The sequence below is a fragment of the Cibotium barometz genome, chromosome 58 (genome assembly GCF_041138505.1).
Source record: "Cibotium barometz isolate CiBa-2024 chromosome 58, ASM4113850v1, whole genome shotgun sequence".
Taxonomy (NCBI): Eukaryota; Viridiplantae; Streptophyta; class Polypodiopsida; order Cyatheales; family Cibotiaceae; genus Cibotium; species Cibotium barometz.
Window position 1 is genome coordinate 2,657,153 of NC_141103.1, and position 22,499 is coordinate 2,679,651.

General features: G+C 44.7%; 1 protein-coding gene across 2 annotated transcripts in view; it reads left to right on the forward strand.

The window, feature by feature from the left end:
* Positions 1 to 22,499, forward strand: part of LOC147605796 (E3 ubiquitin protein ligase DRIP2-like) — a 43,415-nt gene that overhangs the window by 14,019 nt on the left and 6,897 nt on the right. For both annotated transcript variants that reach the window (XR_015265015.1, XM_086792389.1), the window contains exon 3: positions 8,628 to 8,727. Coding sequence is in view for 1 of the 2 variants with exons in the window: in XM_086792389.1 (XP_086648515.1) it covers positions 8,628 to 8,727 (100 nt within the window). In the remaining variant the exon portion in view is untranslated. The remainder of the gene's footprint in view (positions 1 to 8,627; positions 8,728 to 22,499) is intronic.

Here is a 22,499-nt window from a genome sequence, read left to right on the forward strand (position 1 = left end):
CCACTGATGAGCCAAAACAGTAGACCTCTCTACTGCCTCCCAAACGCGAGAGACAAAAGACCAAATCTAACGGGCCACTGGACAACTCATGAACAAATGCATAACTGTTTCAGTGCATGTCGTGCAGAAGAAGCAAGAGGCCAATGTAATTTTACGACGGCTGAGCTGATCCCGTGTAGGTAACCCTCCCACCAACATCCTCCAAATGAAAACCTTACCTTCGTAAGGGAGTTTAGACTGCCAACCACGCATAAGAGTTTTCTGCCACCATGATTTAGACTTGTGCAATCCCCACACCTTATTGGGCTTGGCTGAAACCCAATCTTTCTCTGATACGAGCTTATGATAGACCTGGTTAGCTGAAAGTGATATCAAGTCACCAGATTTACATAGTGCCCAATCAAGCCAAGGCTGATCTGCAGATGGCCGAGGCAATGGAGTAAAAGGCTCAACTGCATGCATGATGTCAACCCATAGTGGCTGAAATGTCTGAGGAACCCTAAAGTGCATGTGGTATTCGTTTCGTCGTATTCGGCAGCACATGTGCGCTTCTGCCTCTCCCACAGTACCATATTACTGTATTGCCTTGGTAGTATTCTTGTGCTCACAGTAAGTGTTTTTTGGACCCATTGCTTATGGAACCTTTGAGGTCTATTGGGATGCTTAGTGTTGCCAATCTGTTTGTGTCAGCAAGGCTTGACTTTTGATTTTTTTGTAGATTCTTCTTGTGGTCCCCATATTATTCATGGTGTTCTTTTTGTTAGGTTGATTTTTAAGTTGAATCTTGGGCACCCACTTTTGTGTACCCTTAGATTTTGGGTATTGTGTGTGCAAGCCTCGTGGGACTGATGCTTGTTCTGTATTATGAGGTGTTGCCACTATATTTGGTGTTGTTTGTTTCACCTGGATAGCTCATCACATGAGGTAACAAATTACAAGAGATAAGTACCATAAAAGATCTATAAATCAAATAAGATTTCAACCTTTAGTGGCATACACAAGTGTCCGTATTAATAACTCAACCTCATGCCATGTCTTCTCTATCTCACCCATTGTCTTGCTAATATAAAAAACAGGCCTCTTGTATGATTGTTTTGTATCTTTCTGCATAAGCATTGCTCCTATTGCATGCTTTCCAACACTAAGGCTAAGATAGAAAGGTTGGGTCCAATCTAGGGGCATCATTATTGGAAGAGTAGAAAGCATATCTTTAAGATGATTCTCGAAAGCATTCTCTTCCACTTGATTCCACATAAATGGATCTCGTTGATTGGCCTTTTGCAAGGATAAACATGTTCTGCAAGCTTACAAAAAGATCTAGACAAATATCTGAGTTTCTGAACAAAACTCATCAGCTCTTTGGTTGACCTTGGGCTCTCCATTTGTAGTAACAAAGGATCCAAGGTAAGGAGCAAGGGTTTTGTCTACCGAGCTTTTCTTCCCAGAATGATGGGGTATGCTCCAACCCTTGCTGGCATAACATGCATATCAATGACCACTTTTTGTCTAGTAACATTTAATTCCATGCTTTCAATCACACCAAGACATGTAACCTTTGAACTATTGGTCATTTTTACACTGAAGATAGACTTGCGTGTTACTTCTAAACCAAGATCATGTACAACTTCTTTAGTCATGACACATACCTGAGCTTCACCATTTATGTAGACTTTACCCACTTTCTTGCTGTGAATCCAAACATCAACAACACACAAAATGTCAAAAATGCTACTTAACTGAATCACATTGGCCTTTGGCATTTTAAACTTAGCTCGTCTAACACTTACAAGTTTGTGCCATTGTCATCTTATGCTGGAGTTCAATTGTAGAAGCTGACCATAGGTTATATCTGCCTTTTTGTGCTTCACATCCGCCAAGAGACTATAAGGAGACTCCCCCTCACCCAACTGAAAATCATCCATGCCAATGTTTGTTCTTCTAGCTCTAGCCTTTCCTTGCTTGCTAGACTTCGGTTGCTCCATGATTGACTTTCCCTTCTCTCTCTTTTTCTTGGCTCTTGTTTCTTTATTAGATTCGGACCTCTGCAACCTTGTTCTCTTATTGGCTAACATATCAGCCTTGTCCTCCATCTAGCAGACCAAGGCCTATCCACCATCTAGCAAACCAAGGCCTAGCTTTGGAGCCTCTCAAGGTAGTACACAAGAAGTATTTGGACTAAGGGTTTTTATTTTTTTATTTTTAAAAAGGTGGATAGGCCACCTCCAGAGAGAACCACTAAGCATGCAGGCCAAATGTTGGCATGACTTTGCATTAGAGATTATACAAAGCTCTACATCATACAAGGCCACAGTTTGAGGTGCATCCCCCTCTCCCCCTCCCCTGGCTTCTCTCTTTGTTTTGAAAACATACCCTCTGGCTCATGCAAAGCTATGACCATCAAGCATAGTTTTCCATATGCTAATGAAGGGACTTCTCTCGGGAGTACCCCAAATCACCTTTGTTACCTTTTTAGATGTACTTGAACAACTCCTTTTGTAGTGGCTTCAACAAGGATAAGGACAGAACCACTCCAATGCACCCCAATGACCAAGAAAGAATTCTTGATATGTAATTAGCAACAAACAAGTGTAGGTCATGCTCAAGGGTTTTACTTTTTCTTGGGATTTTTCTCCTTTTTATATCTTTTATTGCTCCCTTTGTATTTGTGTGTAGCTTTGCTGATAATCAGGTCAAGAAGTTGTAGAATAATTTTATGAGGTGGTAAGCTAGGTGTTAGAATTCTCTTTCTTCCCGACAGCATCTGTGGGAGAACTAGGGTTATATAAATGTAATACCATTAAACTTATGTAGATTAAACAGAAGTCTGAGAACTTGATCTGTATTTGTCATGTGCATCCCGCACTTGGATGCCACGTGGCCATATCTGTACAACAGGTGCAAGATCTAGAGTGATAATTGGTCCCTTGTGAGTCCCAGTTCTGGACGTGTCAGCGAAGGATCCACTTTAGAGTCCATGGTCAGGTGTGCAAGTACCGTACATGGTCATGGTCAGGTGTGCATCCGCACATAGAAGTAGTGCATGTCCCTGCACTTAGGGTCACCCTTTGGAATGATGTAGAGGTGTACGAGGCTTTGCATGGGACAGCAGGTCTAGGAGTCAAGAGTCTTGTTGCATGTATGAGGGCATCCAGGCAAAGGGGCAGCCCTATGGGCCACCCTATAAGGCTTCAAGGCCTTGCCTACAAGGTGGGCAGCCCTTAGGGGCTACCCTAGGGGCCATGGAGGTCCCCATGCCCAAGCAACCAGCCCATAGGAGGGCTGGGCAGAAATTCGGCAGCCTATAGGGGCACACACACCCAGTCAGCCAGCAGCAGGGTGTGTCGGTCAGCCCATGATCCACACGTGTGAAAAGGTGCCTGTTTTATTGGTGTTTAATGAAGTCATGGAGCAGCAGAAACAGGCCGACAGCTACTGAAGCAAACCGACCAGCAGTTGTGATTCCTATATTAACATTAGGCAGCCTAAGGCATTGTTATCTTGTTCTTCTACAAGTGCTAGATTCTCCAGGTCAGGACAGCCAAGGGATTGCTCTTTGCAAGGTGGTTGAAGTAGGTCAAGGGCAGAGGTAACACTCAGCCAAGATCATCTTAGTAGAAGATCACTTGAGTCCGTGTATTTCCAAGCACATACACCATCCTTGGTGGGGGCCCTTCAGAGGGTGTTTGGGACCCAATCCTCTCTCTCGCCTATCAGATCCACCATGATGTAACTTTTTGGTCTCATAGGTCATTATGGCCTTTTGAAGACATTAATATAACATTTCATTTCATTTCATTTCATTTCTCTCTCTCTCTCTCTCTCTCTCTCTCTGTGTGCACTCGGTAACACTCCCTATTCCGGTGTGACTCTTGTCTCTTGGTGGTGGATGGTTGGTTTATAGCCTCCGAGAGCAACCGGAAACGTCTCCCACACACACAGTGGATGGTTTATTTGCGGTCAGGGAAAACCTTGACCACCCCCACTATGGCAAACTCTGACGATGAGAGAGAACACTAAACCGCCGAAGAAACAGTTCCTTCTACAACGACTGCATCAAGAAGCGAAGCTCCCAATGGAGAAGTGCAAACCATGTTCCAAGAATTTATGCATGTCATAATGCAACAGGGGAACAAATGCTTGAGTACAAGGCTATGATTCAGGCCTTGGAAAAGCAGTTACCTCGTCAGGATACCCCGTTACCCCCCCCCCCCCCCCCCCCCTCTCTTTGCCCGGGGCCAATTCTCACCGAGTTCCCTTCTAAGATCTCTGCCTCGGCTAGCTCCATTGCAGAGTTACAGTCTACAGAGCAGTCCCATGCTTTACATGTTTTGTAGGTACTGGAGTTTGAGCTTCGGATGCATGTAGCAACTTGCACTGCTGCCGCACAAGAGGAACAAAGACAACACGTGCAGCATGAGCGTTTTCTTGTAGCTCTCGATGCTAGGGCAGTTACTGGCTACTTGCTCCACTCACCTCCACGAGAAGGTGAATTTTAGTAGCTATAATGGTGAACTCGATCCCACATCTTTGCACTCATGGATTCATCAGTTTGAGGCTTACTTTGCTGTTTGTAGGAAGTCAGTTGTGGAAAAAGTTGTGCTAGCTAGCCCCTACATAGAAGGGGAAGCTATATCTTGGTGGATACATTGGGCCTAAGCAAATTCCCAATTTGGGGTTGCTGCCTACGAATGGGACCAGTTTGTCACCGATCTCAAGAAGCGGTTTCTACCGCCTCACTATCTTGAGTGGCACGAGGATGAGTTTAGGGGATTGCGCTAGAACGCTCAGTCGGTCCTCCAATTTGCTAATAAAGTCATTGACTTGGCTTTACAATTGCAAAAATCAGAAGAGGACAAGAAAGGGAAATTCCTATATGGTTCAGACATAAATCTTATGGGATGTGCGTATGTTTGAACCATTGACCTTTGAATGGGCATTGTGGCTCGCGCAAAGTGCCGAGATGAAGTACAACGGATTCCCTGCACTCAGCGCCTAGGGCAGCTCCGGCCTAGCGTCGACAAGGGCTAGAACCAAATGGGGTCTTCCCCAAGATAGAGCATGGGAGCCTCTGGCTCTAAGAACTCAACTAATGCGCCAAAACTTACTCCAGACTGAAAAGCGCAAGAAGTAGGCAAGATAGGTGGTAAGCTCAACCAGGATGAGTAGAACCAATATAAGAAGGAAGGGCGATGCTTTTATTGTCACACAATAGGGCATACTTCAAGAAAACCCTTGCCCAGACCACACCACGAGCCTTGACCGTGTCCGTGGTGAGCCATGCTTCCACAGAGAACCCCACCAGGATGAGTAGAACCAATACAAGAAGGAAGGGCGATGCTTTTATTGTCACACAATAGGGCATACTTCAAGAAAACCCTTGCCCAGACCACACCACGAGCCTTGACCATGTCCGTGGAGTGTGAGCCATGCTTCCACAGAGAACCCCACCACGATTGGTCCGAGAGTTCAAAGATAAGCAAAAGGGCACCTAGAACTAGGAGGTAGCGCATTTGCATGACCCCCCGTGGATCGCAGGCTTTGAAGGACCTCAAGGTTGTTTTATTTGAGGCCCCTTGTTTAGCACTTGTCTCATGGGATGATCCATCCCAGGTAATCACCGATGCAAGCAACATCGCCATTGGAGTTGTGTTATAGCATAATGGTCATCCAGTAGCTTACATGTCTCATAAACTTATTCCTGTAGAAAAGAATTGCTCAGTCTATGATTGGGAACTCGTAGCTACCATCCAAGTCCTAAAGCATTGGAAATATTTTCTTTATGCGGCGACTTTAAGTTTCTCATGGATCATCAGGCTTTGCGTTGGCTTCAGACGATGCCAAGTGTGCAATAATGGAGTGACCGACAACACCGTTGGAGCCAAATTTTCTAGCAATTTGGTGGCATGATTGAGTATCTTCCAGACAAGGCCAACCCAATGGGCGATGCGTTAAGCAGGAAAGGAACAGTGTCCTGTATCCGATCCACACGGATGGAGCTTGCTGATGCCTGACTAGACAAAATAAAGCACAAGTATGCGGATTGTGATGAATTCGGACTTAGCGAGAACAGGCATTAGACGCCAGAGGATCATGCCATTTCTTTATACAGGATGGTTGGCCTTTCTACAAACGTTGACTGTGTGTCTTGAAGCAGTTTCGGGCAGCAACAATTCTCCATGATGCCAGTAATGGTGGCCATAGGGGCATGAACTCAACGTTGGAGAAAATCGAGAGGCAATTTTAGTGGCCGAGAATGAGGTGGGACGTGTTCACATATGTGTAATAGCGTTCTATTTTCTAAAAGGTGAAAGTGTTGCATGGGAAAAAAGCAGGTTTGCTACAACCATTGCCCATTCTTGATGGCCCTTTTCAAGATATTTCCATGGATTTTGTGATAAATCTGCCTCCCGGTTAGTATAAGCGTAACACACAATGTTTTGACGGTTGTTGATCGTTTTAGCAAATTCGTTATGCTTATTCCATGCAAGGCTAATGTGATTATCGAAGATGTTGCAAAACTGTTTATCCGGCATTGGTACCCAATAGGTGGCATACCTAGGACCGTTGTATCAGATCGCGATGCCAAAGTTTACTAGCTTTATTGTTTGATAATTTTGAGACTAAGTTGAATTTTTCAAGTGCATTCCACCCATAGACGGACGCCCAGACAAAGATTTACAATCAATTGGTGTTCGACGTGTTGAAGTGTTATGTCCATGATCAACAGTGTAAGTGGGAACAATTTTTGCCTTTGGTTCAAGCTGTTTTGAATGACTCTTTTTCTTCAACTATTGGCAGGATTCCATATAAAGCAGCGTTTGGAAGACTGTTCCAATCATTACTGACCATGACATCGTCTTAAGTGCGCGACGCTAACCTCGTGACAGAGACTTACCGGGAGATTTCGGAGTTTGTTAAAGACAGGTTGGCCAATGCGCAGGAGGTCTATTCTCGGCAGGCCAAGAAGGACAAAAGGGATGTGAAATTCTTGGAAGGAGATTGGGTTTATCTCAGGATTATGAAACAAAGATTGAAATAGGTGGGCAAGTGATGCCCAAAATCCTTTTCCCATTTTGAAGAAGATCAACGCGGTGCCCATGAAGCTGAAGTTACTTGACAATTGGACCATGCATGATGTGTTTCAGGTTGCTTGGTTGAAGCACTATGCCGGACCTCCTCCCTCAGATGTCCAAGATGAACCTGAACCTGATATCATTGATGAAGCCGAAGTGATGGTTCCAGAACAGATACTTTTGCACCACTTCATGGACTGCATTGGTGGCAAAGAGCCTTGATTTCTTGTGAAGTTTCGGGATTGACGGACACATGAAGCAGTTTGACTTAACAAGAACTTATTTAAAGATTATCTGGCTATGCAGCTTCCGTCAAGTTAGCGGAAGGGGATGTGAAGTGCATCCCGCACTGGGATGGCACGTGGCCATATCTGTACAGCGAGTGTAGGACCTAGAGTGCTAATTGGCCCCTTGTCCACAGTCCAAGACGAGGGAGAGTTCATGGTCAGGTATACAAGTCCTGTACATGGTCATGGTCAGGTGTGCATGTCCCGCACATGGAAGTAGTCCATGTCCGAAACTTAGGGTCACCCTATAGAATGATGTAGAGGTGTATTGGGCTTTGCCTGGTACACCGGATCTAGGAGTTAGAGTATTGTTTCATGTATGAGGGCATCTAGGCAAAGGGGCAGCTTTATGAGCCACCCCATAAGGCTTCAAGGCCTTGCCTACAAGGTGGGCAGCCCTTAGGGGCTACCCTAGGGGCCATGGAGGCCCCCATGCCCAAGCAACCAGCCCATAGGAGGGCTGGGCCTGTCGGCAAGCCCATGAGCCACACGTGTGAAAAGGTGCCTGTTTTATTGCTGTTTAATCAAGTCGTGGAGCAGCAGAAACAGGTCAACAGCTATTGGAGCAAACCGACCAGCAATTGTGAGTCCTATATAAACATTAGGCAGCCTAAGGCATTGTTATCTTATTCTTCTACAAGTGCTAGTCTCTCCAGGCCAGGACAGCCAAGGGATTGCTCCTTGCAAGATGGTTGAAGTAGGTGAAGTGCAGAGATAACGCCGCACAGCCAAGGTCATCTCACTTCAGTCGGGGTTTTTCGAGCCCAAGTGAGTCATTTTCTACACATTCAATAAAGCACATACACCATCCTTGGTGGGGGCCCTTCAGAGGGTATTTGGGACCCAATCTTGTGTATCTCTCTCTCTCTCTCTCTCTCTCTCATTATCATTACATTGTGCTATCATCAAGAATCAGGGGCTGAAAGTATTTATCAAAAGTATAATCCTCGTCTGGAAGCTACCGCATGTTATGGTGTTTGTATAAGTAGTTATGGTTGGGAGCGTGGTTGTTTCTATTTCTTAACTAGCTTGAATGTTTAAATAAATTGGCTCATGATGACTACAGCTACACATAAAAGAAATGATTGCTTGCATGTTGGGAGTCTGCTTTGGCTTCTCTTGTACAGATTCATAGGGTTTTTCTTAATTGGCATCATGATTAGATTCTTTGGAGTTTGCATGCATTCTGTAAATCAATGTCCTAACTTACTAGTGTTGAAGTTATTGTATCCTTAGCTGATGGGTGGGCATTGTCTCGTTACTGCAGTTTGCAGATCTTGCATATATCAACAACTAGGTGATGGTGAGAGTGACTCCTGTCCAATATGTAACGTGAATCTTGGTTGTTCGCCTCTAGAGAAATTAAGGTATGGATTACAATGGTCATGTCTCCTCTTGTGGACCATGTCTTCAGTACTTCAATGAATTCTGTATTTAAAGTAATTTCCTTTATAAAAATATATTAAAAGTAAGCTGGATACTGTGCCCATTAACCTGTATTGTGATGTCAAAGTAAAAAACAAGGTAAGAAAAGGTCACAACTCAAGATCCAATGAAAGTCAGGTTCTTGGTCTTTAGCTGTGTATGCCGATACAACTGATTAAATATGATGCATTAAAGAATTGATGAGTTACTCACATATGAATTTGACTGCTAAAGACCTATTTCAACAATCAAGTTGAAAAGGCCATGAACTTTTTTCAGATGACATATACACAATGATGTTGGTTTGCCGTATCGGACTTGGAGAGACTCGTCTGAAGCTCATCGGAAACTGATAGGCTGACCTCCTCCTCCTCCTCTCGGGATTTGGAGAGATCTACCTGATGGCTCTCTGGTTCGAGTTTGGGTTCGAGCGTTGGCAACCTGGGCATTGTAACATATGTTGGAATCTCCTCATCTGTGATAGCATCACCGAAGAGCTGCTCCTGCCTTGGCTCTCCCTCACTTGGATCAATGCTCTTGCTCTTGGGTTGCTTCTCAACCCTAGGCGACTCCACTTTGGTTCTTACCCATGCGTATACTTCCTTCATCATGCTCTCTGTCACCGTCCTGACGATCTAGGCTCTCCTTTGCTCATCCTAGAGCCTTACTTTGTGTTCTTTCCTCCTGTTGTTCCTCACATTCCCGGGGTTCTCAATCCTCTTGTATCCATTTGTACTGGGCTACGATCTCATCATCCATCTCAGAGTACCCCTCTTAAAGCTCCTCTTGTTTTCGCTCAAACACCTATTGTTTTTGCTCAAACTCCTCTTGCCTCTCGGATTCTTGCCAATGCCTCTCCTTCATGTCTTCAAGGCTCTCCATCTGTATCTTGTCCATGTGGGGGAATAGACTGAAGGGGTACATAGTTCTGTAGGCTTGACCTAGATGCAATGCCTAGTTTTCAGGTTAGCCCACCACATCAATTTTCCCTTTATGATATACCCTCTTATGCCCTCTTACTTTCTCTCATAGTTCTGGGGTTACCATAAATATAGAACACTCGTCTATGACAATCTTGCACCAAACAGAGATCATGAGGCTGTCGTAAGTGTTGGACACTCATCCACATCAATCCTGCCTCAAGTAAAACTGTGTCTGTAGCAACTCACTAGTCCAAATCATATCTGCATAAGGCTGGCTAGATCCTGATTATGCTACTACATGTAAACCCTACGAACCCGAGTTCAAAACTCAAGAGGATAGTCTCAAGGAATGATACCTTTACCCGGCATAGTACCGTTTCTTAGAAGAAACCATAAATCCCATACGAAGTTGCTAAACTCTCCCAAGGAACCTATCATGTCCATGCACATGTACATGCTAATCCCAGGGGCTGATCCTTGAAGGACAACACATAAAGATCAGATTAGAACCAGATATAAGAGGTCTATAGCTTTATTGGCATGGAAAGGTGTGGTGGAAGGACCAAGAAGGCTTTTGGCCACCATTGAAGGGCTTTGTTCCTGTCGGCTGCAGCAAGATGGATTTATGGGTCCAAGGACGTGGCCGACAGCAGGTCGGCCAATCCACCCATGTTCCCAAGGTCTATTTAAGGCAATCGCTCAGCTCATTAGATTCTTTCAGTCCTCCAAGGGGCTGAGTCATAGATTAGACACTAGATTAGGTGTTGCTACCTTTTTGATGGCAGCCTACATAGCTTGCAAGACTTGTACACCTTTTTGTACTATAGAATATACCGAAACTCAGCTATCTCTCTCTCTCTTCTCTCCATCTCTCTTGCTTTCGTTTTGCATCAGGTTGTTCCAGGATGGTGTTTAGGCTGAAAAAAGACTCCCAGAGCTTTCACATGTGACAGAACCAACCATAATACCCACCTCCACCTTTGTATTTGTGCACTAAAAGAAAGTCAAGCCTCATCCAGAAGATAAATTCATCGGATAATCAAGTTCTATCCAAGAACCCCATCTTAGATGCAATAAGTGATAGCCTCTCTCATCTCGAAATCTGAGATGAAACAAAGGTGTATCCAAAATTCTTCCCAAGGAAAACCTGCTACCATTACAGCATGCAAGAACTCCAAAACAAATGCCATCCAACATTTGCTATGATCTTGGGCTAGAGTACATATGTGAGCTAGAGGTATTTGGCAATCAAGTATAGGTCATACCATCAATGCTGTGTATATCACACATCTGCATAGCATGTCTCCGTCATGTAACATCTTTGGTACTAAAACCAAGTGAGACTTGGGTTATTATTGTCCATGAACCTTAGCTGCATGTATCGGCTTGCTCCCTCTAATCCCAAGGATTCCCTAACCTTGCTAGATTAGATCACTAATCCTAAAGATTAGTACTAGGTACATAACACCCCCTCACCCCCCACCCCCCCCAGGCCTTCCCTATCCATTCGTGGCGCCCTCCTTGCCGCCCCTGCCCCCGCCCCCTCCAGAGTTAGCAGCCTAGCCTAGCTAGGCGAGTGATACATCAGTTCATAGATCATGTGGAGATGACTATTGTAGCCTTCCCGATGGCTCTCCTTCCCCACAAGTCACTGGGCACCGCCTTCCTGTTATGGCTGATGGCCATAGAGTTCTCAAAGATTGCGGTGCCCCTCTGCGTTTGCTTGGTCTTCCACCACACTCGAGGCAGTAGAGTGGTGGTCCTCTCTTTCCCCCTGAGTGTTGCTCCCCGCAAGGAGTGGGATTGCAATTCTGCCTCCTCCGCCACCATCCACTCTCAGGCGGTGTCCCTACCTCCGCACGTGGGAGATAGCGGTCTAGTCGACATCGTCACCCACTCTTGGGCCCTGAGCTAGTAGGCTCTTGCTTTCGATGTTAGGATGGAGACATTGATGCCTCGAGCTTGAAGATGATATTGTAGAGCAGGCGTATCGCATGCCCCAAGGTCGAAGCGGAGTAGAGCTTTATGGAGGTCAGGATCAGGGATCACTTGGCCTGCATTCGGCCCTAGTCAGATTGTGATTATTGCCACTCCAAACTGACCCCAAAGACCCCCCGCGAAGAGGGTGTCTTGAGCAGGTCTCACTCCTCCCATCCTTAGGTATGCGGATCGTCTCTTGGAATGTTCACGAGATAGGGGGGCCATTTGCCCCATGCCTTGAAAAGTTGCCTTCTCTCTGGTAATGTATCATCTTGGTGTTGAAGTTCCTTTGGCAATGCATTGGTTTGGGGAGGCTTGGTTTCTTGGGTTGGCTTGTCAGGACATTTTACAGCCATGTGTCCCTTCTTCCCACATTGGAAACACTTTCCTTCCTTGACATATTCTTCAAGTTTCTTGCGGGATAGCTTCTTTCGGAAAAATGGAGGTTTATCTCCACTCCTGTCCTTCTTCTCTTGTGGTTCATTCTTTGATTGAGATCCTACTTTGAACCTTTTCTTTTGGGATGGATCTTGATTGTCATTCTTCGTTTTGCCTACCATCCAAGGCATATGCAAGGCCTCGGCTTGTAGAGCTTTGTCGTGTGCTTCCTCCAAGGTTTTTGGTCCCGCCATGTATACTGCTTGCATAAGCTTAGGTTGCAATCCATTCACAAACTTACGCATTTCCATTAGTGATGGAATGGGAGTATAAGAAGTAAACTTTAATGAAACGGCTGAAAAGTTATTAAGGTAAGTTGCCACATTCTCATTGACTTTTTTGCTTTCCCTCATCCTACTCTTCTGCACATCCGCTTCAAAGTTTGCTGGTAGGAATTTCTTGTTGAACATGGTCTTGAAATCGGTCCACGACTTTGGCACGGTCTCGTCTTGTACCACCTTTAGCCACCAATTCAAGGCGGCATCCTTCAAATGCATACGAACCATACAAAGCTTGGACTTTTTAGAGAAGTCCTCGCCTCCGAAAGCGGTATCAAACTCTTTGATGAAGGATAAGGATTTTTGGGTGTCCCGCTTTCCATAAAAGGCATCGAACTGGACACTCTTCTCTCTCGGCTTGAAGTCCACTCTGCCGGTTGTAGAAGACTCCTTTGCCTTCTTTTCCCTTACTTGGCCCGATGAAACTGCATTCGAGAGAGCGGACCTAGGGATAGCCTCCCTGTTTCCTCCTTGAGAAGCGGAACAAGTAGCTCTAGATCCTTCTACAATAGTGATTCCTTTGGCCCGAAAATAAGCTTTGGCAGCTTCTACTCCTTCGGCTTCGGTGTCTTGATCCTTGATGAAATCTTCAAACATTCGAGCCCTTTTATGGTCTTGTTCCTTCTTGGCTCTCCAAGCTAGGAATTCTTCGTGCTGGAGAAATTGTCTAAACTATCTAAACTGTTGATAATCTAGGTACTCCGCTAATGTCATGGCCGCTATTTCATGAGAAATAGATTGTTGGCCTTAGTTCCCATCTTGAAGTCATGTATTGGCCTCATAGTTGTTCCCTGCATTAGGCCCTTGCTCTCCCTCTGCTCTTGACATGGTTCTATCACCCCAAGAAAGATTTTTTAAAGAGAAATCCTTGCTCTGATACCACTATAAGCCCAGCGGGGCGTGCTGTGATAGATTCAACCATGTGTCCAAGAGATAATTGCTTTGTTAGTAAAGCAAGCAATCATACCACATATCCGGTCTTGTAGACCTCATGGCGAGCTTGGGATGTACTTGAAACCATGTATCAGGTGAAGAATGAGGCCAGGGTTGCATAGTATGGTTGAGAACTTGGACATAAATGATGGTGGTAGTATGTTTGATCATCTTACAAAGATCCATAATCTTTGGGAGCAGTTGCTCAATATTGATGAGGTCATTTTTGAAAAGGAGCTGGTTTCCATGACACTATCATCACTGCCATACATCGCTCACTCTATCTATGCGGGGAAACCCGGAACAAATCTTGTTTGAAGAGTTGGTTGGCTTGTTACTACTACAGGAGGAGCGTAATCGGAAGAATGAATCTTCTGTCATGCATGGCAGAGTGATGGGGTTTTGTTGCCCAAGGCAAGGGCAAGGGAAAAGCCAAAAGCAATTTTCAGCCAAAGGTTGATTTGGGATAGCCTTCACACAAGGCTAAAAATGATGCAGACAAGCCCAAGAAAAAGGGCAAATGTCACTACTGCAAAAAAAGTCGGGTCACTATTTGAATGCGGCTTGCAAAGGAGAAGGAAAAGAAAAGCGGCATGGTTGTAGATTCTTCTTTATCACTTGCATCAAAAGATGATGCATCAGTAAATCTTGTGCAGGATGAGTGGACTTTTCTTACTTGGAGTTATGATGCATCATTAGATGTAACATGCAACGGAAGTATTCGTAATTAAGGATCCTATCACACAAATTCTCACACTGTCTTCTGTATCTTGAGTTTCGCGAGTTTAGCAATCCACTTTTATGACTTCAAACTTTAAAAGATTGAGAGAGAAATGAAATGAAATGATATATTAACGTCTCTAAGAGGCCATAATGGCCTATGAGACCAAAACTGAGAGTACATCTCAAGTTGGTGTCTCATCAAAGAGAACAACTAAATGAGACTAAAAAGTACAATAAACTGATTATCTTACAGTTATAAGAACATAATTGTAAGACTCCGAGATGATACTGAGTAGAAAATACTGGAAAATGTATATCAGGTAGATCCATGTATGCTGATCAGTTGAAGTGTTGCCCTCTCCTTAGATCAAATATCTCCGCCATGGGGTTGTCTAGAATGGAGAGGTCGTACAAGCGAGGTAGGCGCCTCCGATGCTGAGCAATAATGGCTCTGATTTGGCGATGGTGAGGATGCCGTGGTTGGGATCCTGGTGGGTGTGGCCGACGAGCACGACATAAGATGACTACTCTATCAGTGGTGACTCCCTGGGAGCGTGGTCGGTTCCCTGATGGCCCGTGGGTTGGGTTGCTGGTGCTGGTGCAGAATAAATCTGTCAGGGTCCTCTGTCTAGGTACATCAAGGCTCGGTCTCCTATCTGCCAAGAGGGTCTCTCTGTGTCTCCTCAGCTCAAGTAGGAACAATCCCAGGCATCTTTTATCCTCAAACTCCATGACCCTGCATAACTCCCAAAACCCTCTCGGAAGAAGCAGTGATATCTCCCTCGGATCTCATAATAGACTGTACATCGGCAAATGTAGTGCTCCTCTGTCTCTGCCTCCTGGTAGCATAGCTGACAAATGCAGTCATCCAAGATATGATGCACATATCGCCCTGTCTCAATTTGCAGCTGGTGTGATGAGGTCCAGATCTGTCCAATGGCACAACGTATTCCATGTGATAGGTGTACATCCTTGTACGCTAGGCGGGTGATAAAATCATCTGGTGAAAGGTGTAGAAAATGGCTCTTGTAATGAGCCATTTTCGTGCCTAAGGGCTCAAGGGGACTAGTCCATGTCCTATCTGTGTCTACTCTGATGATATCCATCCTAATCACGCAGTTTTGCTCTGTGTGGGTGAGATCAATCCAGACTGTACTGAAAGGGTGGTAGTGCCTCTATCCGCAAACCATGTAGGTCAAACCATGATCTCATCTGAGTGTACCAGTAATGAGTATCTCCATCCTCTGCCAACTGTATGGATGAGGTCAATGCCAATCGGGAGTACCTCTATTGAGGGAGCTCCCATAGCCGCTGTAAAAAGGTAACTGCCTGGAATAGGGCCTTGGTCACTATTGGTGCGGCACCTAGCTCAGCCCGAACAATCTCATGTGGTAGTAATGATTTGCTCCGAATCATGCGAGCAATCATCATAATCAGTGGTCTCTCCATTTGCCTCCATCCCTCATCCGTCCCTCTGAGAGATCTATGATCTATGTTGGGCCCCCAAATTGGAGCTCCATACAGGAGGGTCGGTGTGACAAGCGTATCAAATAGCCACAATTTGGTGCGTGGCTCCTGAAACTGTATGTGTGCACATTGCCTCTCAAGTGCCCCCAAGGCTACATGCCCTCGAGCTAATCTAGCTGTTGCTGCCTCCTTCAGGGAGAAATGCGGTCTTGTGAAAGTAACTCCCAAGTAGACATATGACCTAACGTACTCAACCGGCTCCCCTCAGAAAGTGAAATGAGGCTCTAATCTCGTCACCCATGCCTGTGTGGTGTTAAACACCATAACCTTGGTTTTCCGAAGGTTCACTGTCAGATCTCTATCCGCACAGAAAGCGTGTAATGCATCCAGGTGTCTCTATAATCCCTCCGGAGAGTCTGAGATTAGAACAATATCATCAGCATATAACAAGTTGGGTATCAACACCCCTGCTAGGCATGCGCTTGGGCCTCCCAATCTGTCTACATAATCGGAGACCACATCAATGTACAGTCCAAAGAGGGTGGGCGATAGCGGGCATCCCTGCTTCACCCCTATCGTACTGGTCACCATATCGGATAGTGGACTCTACCTCTCACAGACTCATACAAAGCATATATCCCCCACTGCATATCCTAATGTCATGCAATTTGTGCATAATCCCGGCACGTGGTACGGTATTGAAGGTTTTGCGGAAGTCCACAAAGTAGTAGTATATCTTTCTCTTATGTGCCAGTAGAAGAGAAACTGTACACCTTATGGGGTCTCGAATTACCCACTGAAGGGTCCCCTATCCCGTTACCGGAATATTATTTGCTTTATTACTTTGAAGAGACTAACTGTGGATTGACGATAAGCTGAAGGCAAGATCTTTGAGGACCAAGAATTGGGCTGAACTGTACACGGTTGTAGAAGCACCAATGATGTCCAATCTCGAGCCTATGCTCTCTTCCCAATGGAATGAGGGAATGCTGCAAATCTGAGGCTGAGGTAGGGGCTGATTGGGACTGTTCTAGGCTATGCATGAATGCTGAGTTTTACCTTCACCAAAGTGGTTGTAGCAAAACGATGTAGATAAGGATGCTGAAAACTGTATGTATGCTGAAAATGATATGTAGGGTTGAATGCTGTAGATGTTGCGTTTTGATGAATGAAGGCTGAATGCTCAAGCGTTGATGCTCCTATATGCTGATGGATGAAACGCTGACGGCTGATATGCTGAATGCTCCAATCGCTTATGCTCCTTGAGCTGAAGGCTCCAAGCGTTGAGGTCTTGTTGGCTGAATATGATGTGAATGAATGAATGATGATATGCTCAACTATTTATATGGGCTTTTGATGCTGGTCGGCTGGCTACAGAGCTGGCCGACTGCATCATGTCTTGGATAAATGGATAAATAAGGTAAAAATGCCAATTAAATGCTATAAATTATGGGAAAAATACTGATTAATATTCTGATGTTTTTGCCATGGTCTATGTTGTCTTGTGTGCCTATGGGATGAATGATATGCAAAATGCAACCATGAGCTGATGCAAACCCTAAGGCTTCAATTGACTCTACATGCATGAATGCATCTCTTCAAGTGGGTTAAGGGACTTGGACTGATTGACTGACCGTCTAAGGCTGAGGAATGACCTACGTAGCTCGTGCCCGACTTATCCCTGACTCAGGATTACAATGGGGTCACGATGTACGACAATTATCATCCTAAATGGTACTAATAATGTACAATGTTGCACTGATGATGATGAGCCATCTTGTCACCATGCACTCTGCAGTGCAGAGTGCATGTGACATTCCCTCTTACTTAGCTTGGCTTAGCTTGGCGGCATGTGCATGGCTTCCAAGTAGTCCGCCAATAACTGGGGATGTACTGTTGAAAGAACTCCTCGTCTAGCCAAACGGCTTCGTGGGTACCTCGATCTCGGAACTTCATATAGAACTGACATATCCGTCGACCGGAACCATGCTTCCAACGATGAAGAAGGATCTCCTTAGGCTCGATGACTTCTGCTTCGTCTACCACGTCTGGTTGCTGTTCATCTGAAACATCAAACACTTGTGGTCCAACATATGGTTTTGGCCAAGAAACATGGAAAACATCATGCATTGTCCAAATATTAGGCAACTTCAACTTCATGGAGACATCACTTATCTTTTTAACTATTGGAAAAGGTTCAAAACGACGGAAAGAAAGCTTGGGACAACGTACAGGCCCACCTAACGCGTTTGAAGGACTTCGCTCGTTGGGAATTACGGTACAACAGATCAGCCATCAACTTTGCTTAATGGACAGCATTTGGGTGCTCAAAATCAGTCCATAAATGAGCTCATTACACCTCAAAATGTAGAGGAAGCAATGGAGCAAGAGCGGACAACAACAGAAGAGGCTAGAGTTGTGCCTCGTTGGCTGCTCTGTACCTTACAGGAGAGCAAACTTTCAGCTCCACTTGGTAGCAGGACACGGGTTGGTTCATGTATTGCAAGAGAACATGCAGATGTTGCTTTCATAAGTACAAGGCCAAGCTAGTGGCCAAAGGATATGCCCAGAAAAAGGGCATTGATTATGATAAGACTTCCGCATCTACTTCTCGTATGGCCACAGTTAGATGTGTTGTTGCATTGGCTTCCCATTATGGATGGAAAGTGCATCAGTTGGACATAAAATCAGTTTTTCTCAATGGGGATTTGCAGGAAGAAGTTTATGTAAATCAGCCCATTGGTTTTGTGATGCATGGTCATGAAAACAAAGTATGCAAGCTTCAAAAAGCACTTTATGGTCTCAAGCAAGCTCCCCGAGCTTGGTATGAGAAGATACATATTTATTTGACCAGGCAGGGTTTTCGCAATAGTCCAAGAGAGAGCACCCTCTATGTGAGAGAGGATCATGGCACTTTGATTATGCTCATTCTTTATGTGGATGACATGTCGCTAATTGGGAATGATATGGAAAAATTTTAGCATTCAACGCTGAATTGCAAACTTCATTTAAGATGACAGATTTAGGATTGTTACATTATTATTTAGGCATACAATTTGTGCAAAAAGATGTTGGGATTTATGTACAACAACCAAAAGCTATTGCACAAATTTGGGTTTCAAGATTGTAAGCCTATCTCTACTCTGATGAAGCCAGGGCTCAGATTGAGCATGTATGATGTTGGAGAGCCTTTTGATCTGAGTGTTTACAGCCAAGCAGTGGGCTGCCTCATATACTTATGCACACACACCTAGATATTCAGTTTGGGGTTTCCCAGTGTAGCAAATTTATGTATAGCCCAAGTACAAAGCATTGGCAAGCAGTGAAGCGGATCTTCCGCTATCTTCAAGGCTCCCTGGATCTTGCTTTGGTATATCCCATGGGGGTCACCTTGCAGTTACATGCTTACAGTGATTCCGATTGGGTTGGTGACTACGATACACAACAATCCACTAGTGGGAATTGTTTCTTTTTGGGGCATTCATGCATATCATGGTGAAGCAAAAAGCAACCCAATGTTGCCAAATCTACTTGTGAGGCTGAGTACATGGCAGCCTTTATAGCCACAGTAGATTGTGTATGGCTGAGGAGATTGATGGTTGATCTTCATGAGTGTCAGCAGACACCTACCACCATACTCACTGACAGTCAGAGTGCTATAGCCGTGGCACGAAACCCAGTGTTTCATGCACATACTAAGCACATAAAGATTCATTATCATTATGTCAGGGAGAGGATACATGCAAGGGAGATCTCATTATCTTACTACTCTACACAGGACACTGTTGCAGATCTGTTCAGGAAGGCATTGCCTCGAGAGAAGTTTGAAGCTTTCTGCAAAGCTTTGGGCTTACTCTCCTACAGCGAGTGATCTGTTGTCGACCTTGTACAGGTTCACATTGCCACTACAGGGGAGATTCATTAGCATATATACTATGAGTAGTGCCACATGTGAACATGGGCTAACCAAGTGTACTTTTCTCCCTTCGGGCTTTTTCCCTTGGATATCTGGTGTGAAAGGACACCACCACTTTTATTGTATTTTGATATCATGGAGTTGACTCTCTAGCTCCACACATTCCAATGCAATCCATTGTGTGAGCATCAATCACCATCCACTGTGTACTTGCTACTGTTGATTCTGTGTGGAACCCTAACCCTACTCTGTCCCAAAAGAGTTGTAGTGAAGATGCCTCTATGCCCCATGTAGAGCATGCCATTCTTCCATCACTTTTGGCCTCAAATCCTTTGTCACACATAAACGGGTTTGCATCATAAGGAAACCCTTCTCGATGACACAGAAGGTCACCAAATCTCCATTCTGCAATCTGTTTCAAATATCTTTGAAATCCTCATCGGTAGCATAAAGATCTTTTATCAAAGTGAAATCCATATGATAACCCATAGACACTGCATGGCTCATGGGTCTCCAAGATAATGCATCTGCTACCTTGTCTTTTCCATGACTATGCATGATTTGGAAATGAAATTGGGCCAAATAACTTGCCCATCTTATCTGCTTTTCGAATATCTTAGGTTGAGACATGAAATATCTAAGACTTTGGTGATCCGTCTTTATACAAACTCAACACCCATAAGATAATGCATGATTGATAGCCATCAACTCTTTCTCATACGTGGGTGTGGTCTTTTCGGCTCCTTGAAGTCTTCGACTTTCATAGGCCACAACATGGCCCTCTTGGTTCAAAACTGCTCCAATGCAATCTCTTGAGGCATCACATTCAACCATAAAGGGCTTTGACAAATCTAGAATAATCAACATTGGTCCTTTGCTAGCATAAAATTCCAATGCTTCAAGGGATTCTTTTTCAGCTTTGGTCCACTAAAATCCCACGGCTTTCTTTGTCAAGTCATGTAATGGACTAGCCACCACTACAAACCACTTGACGAACTTCTTATCATGATGTCAATCTGATGATCTTCTGGTTTCTTTGTTGGCTTCTTGCTTTGGCTTGTCGGGACATTTTACAGCCAAGTGTCCCTTCTTTGCACAGTGAAAATAGTCAGGTCCTGCCCTCTACTATGAGGAGACAGATGATCAGGCCCTCAAGCTCACCCATTGCAGGATAGAGACTCTTCCCATCCCCGACTCTCTAGTAGAGACATGGTCCCCTGGCACTTGTCAAAGGTGGGAGATCACAGCGACATTGTGACATGGCACATTTGGTAGGCACGGTGCAATGAGGCCATTGAGGGCTCCCTCACCTGGACCAAGTGAGTAGAGTCCATCCGTGCCATATGGACAAATATCATTCATACCCTCCGCAGCTAGTGGAGGAAGCTTTAGGGAGATTTGGACGGCATGCTGAGATGTGAAGGGGTCTCCCTTTGTGTCTGGCAGCAAGGCCCCTTCCTCTTAAATAGTGCCGGTGACCTCACCTGGCACTACAAGCCATTGGTTTGGCTCCCCAACCCCCGACCCTTGTATGAGGTAGTTTCCTCCAAGAGCGGCTAGCCATGGAGGGGACTACCTCACCAATATTTTGGAGTTCTGAGCATGTACGTCAGCCTGTTGGCTGGTTTTTTCATTTAACTAATAGAAGGATCTATTTCCCGGGGAAAAAAATAATCAGCTGCTGGTAGTAAGGGTTGAATTTTATTGGCAGAAAACAAAAAACCAGCCAACGGTGGAGTAGGAGAGGGGTGAATGTGGTGGTGGTGGTGGAAGAAGAGCAGCAATTGCCAGCTGCAGAAAAACAAAGAAAAAGTGAACCAGCTATACATCTATTTTTAACTTTATCGACAACGCTATTTGAAGCTGATTTGGGGTAGCGCTAGTGTGGAGGTAGATTCTGGGTCCAAAATTAAGGTGAGGCTGTAGCTTTTACAAAATGTGAGGGCTGAAATACAAGATAACTTTATGCCAATATATATGAGCTGATTGGAGAGAGATGGGCCCACAAGATGTGTGACTTCCATTATGAAGTTAACATAGGATGGAGTTCTGTAAAGGAGGAAATACATGAAATGGGAGCAAAGGCTGTAAAGAGGAAAAGGGCTGGATGGTAAAAAGGTGAAAAAAGGGGTGCTTATAATGATGGAGAGAGGAGAGGCTGTCTCCCCCTAAGCTGGCCAGCCATGCTAAAGAATGTGCTCATCTTTGAGACAATTGTGAAGGTAGGCTTTGAGTGTGAGTCTCCACAACAAACGAAGAATTAAGACACAACTAGACTAGAGACCAAATACTTTTTGAATCATGGCATGAACATGGATGGATTTATGGCAAAAAATTGAAGGGTAGACTTGGGTGGGATTGCCAAGCTATGGGGTTGTACAAATGCAATTGGCTCCTAGTGGTTGTGGGCTAGTGCGAGTTCTTCCAAATCCAAAAGTGCCAAGAGGGATCTACTTCAAAGATTTGAGGCGTGCTTTTGCTTTTTAAACACGATAAAAAGAGGCTTTGCTGGTTTGGGATCCTTTTCTACTCTCTCTAATCTATGATTGATTTTGCTCTTCTCTCCAACTTTTTTGACATCCTTATGGGTTATTGATTGTGTGAAGGGATTTCTCCTTTCTTCAATAAGTATAGCTGTCGTGGAGGAGAGCTCGTGGCTGTAGTTCTTTCCTTTTTTAATAACTGTGCTCTATTGATCTTCCCCTTCCTTACTTTCTTTCTTCACCTCATTACTCCATCTCGACCAAAAATTTGATGTCCACAAGTGTAGAGTCTTGGGTGGGATTTTGTTTCTTTCCGTTACCCGCAGGTTCTACACCCACCCTTTAAACAACAAGGGTATCCTCACGGTTCTCAGTGATTTGGTAGACGTCTTCAATAGAGGTAATCTGGTCCCTCAAAACCTCATTTTTGGAGGAGGACTGATAGAAGCAAAACTATGGATGCGAATTGTACTGAGTTGATAAAAAGCATACCCAGGCTCCAGGATAAGTTAGTGAGGGATCCTCTTTGCTTTTTGGCTAGTTACATGCACATACACACACCTGGTCAACCAA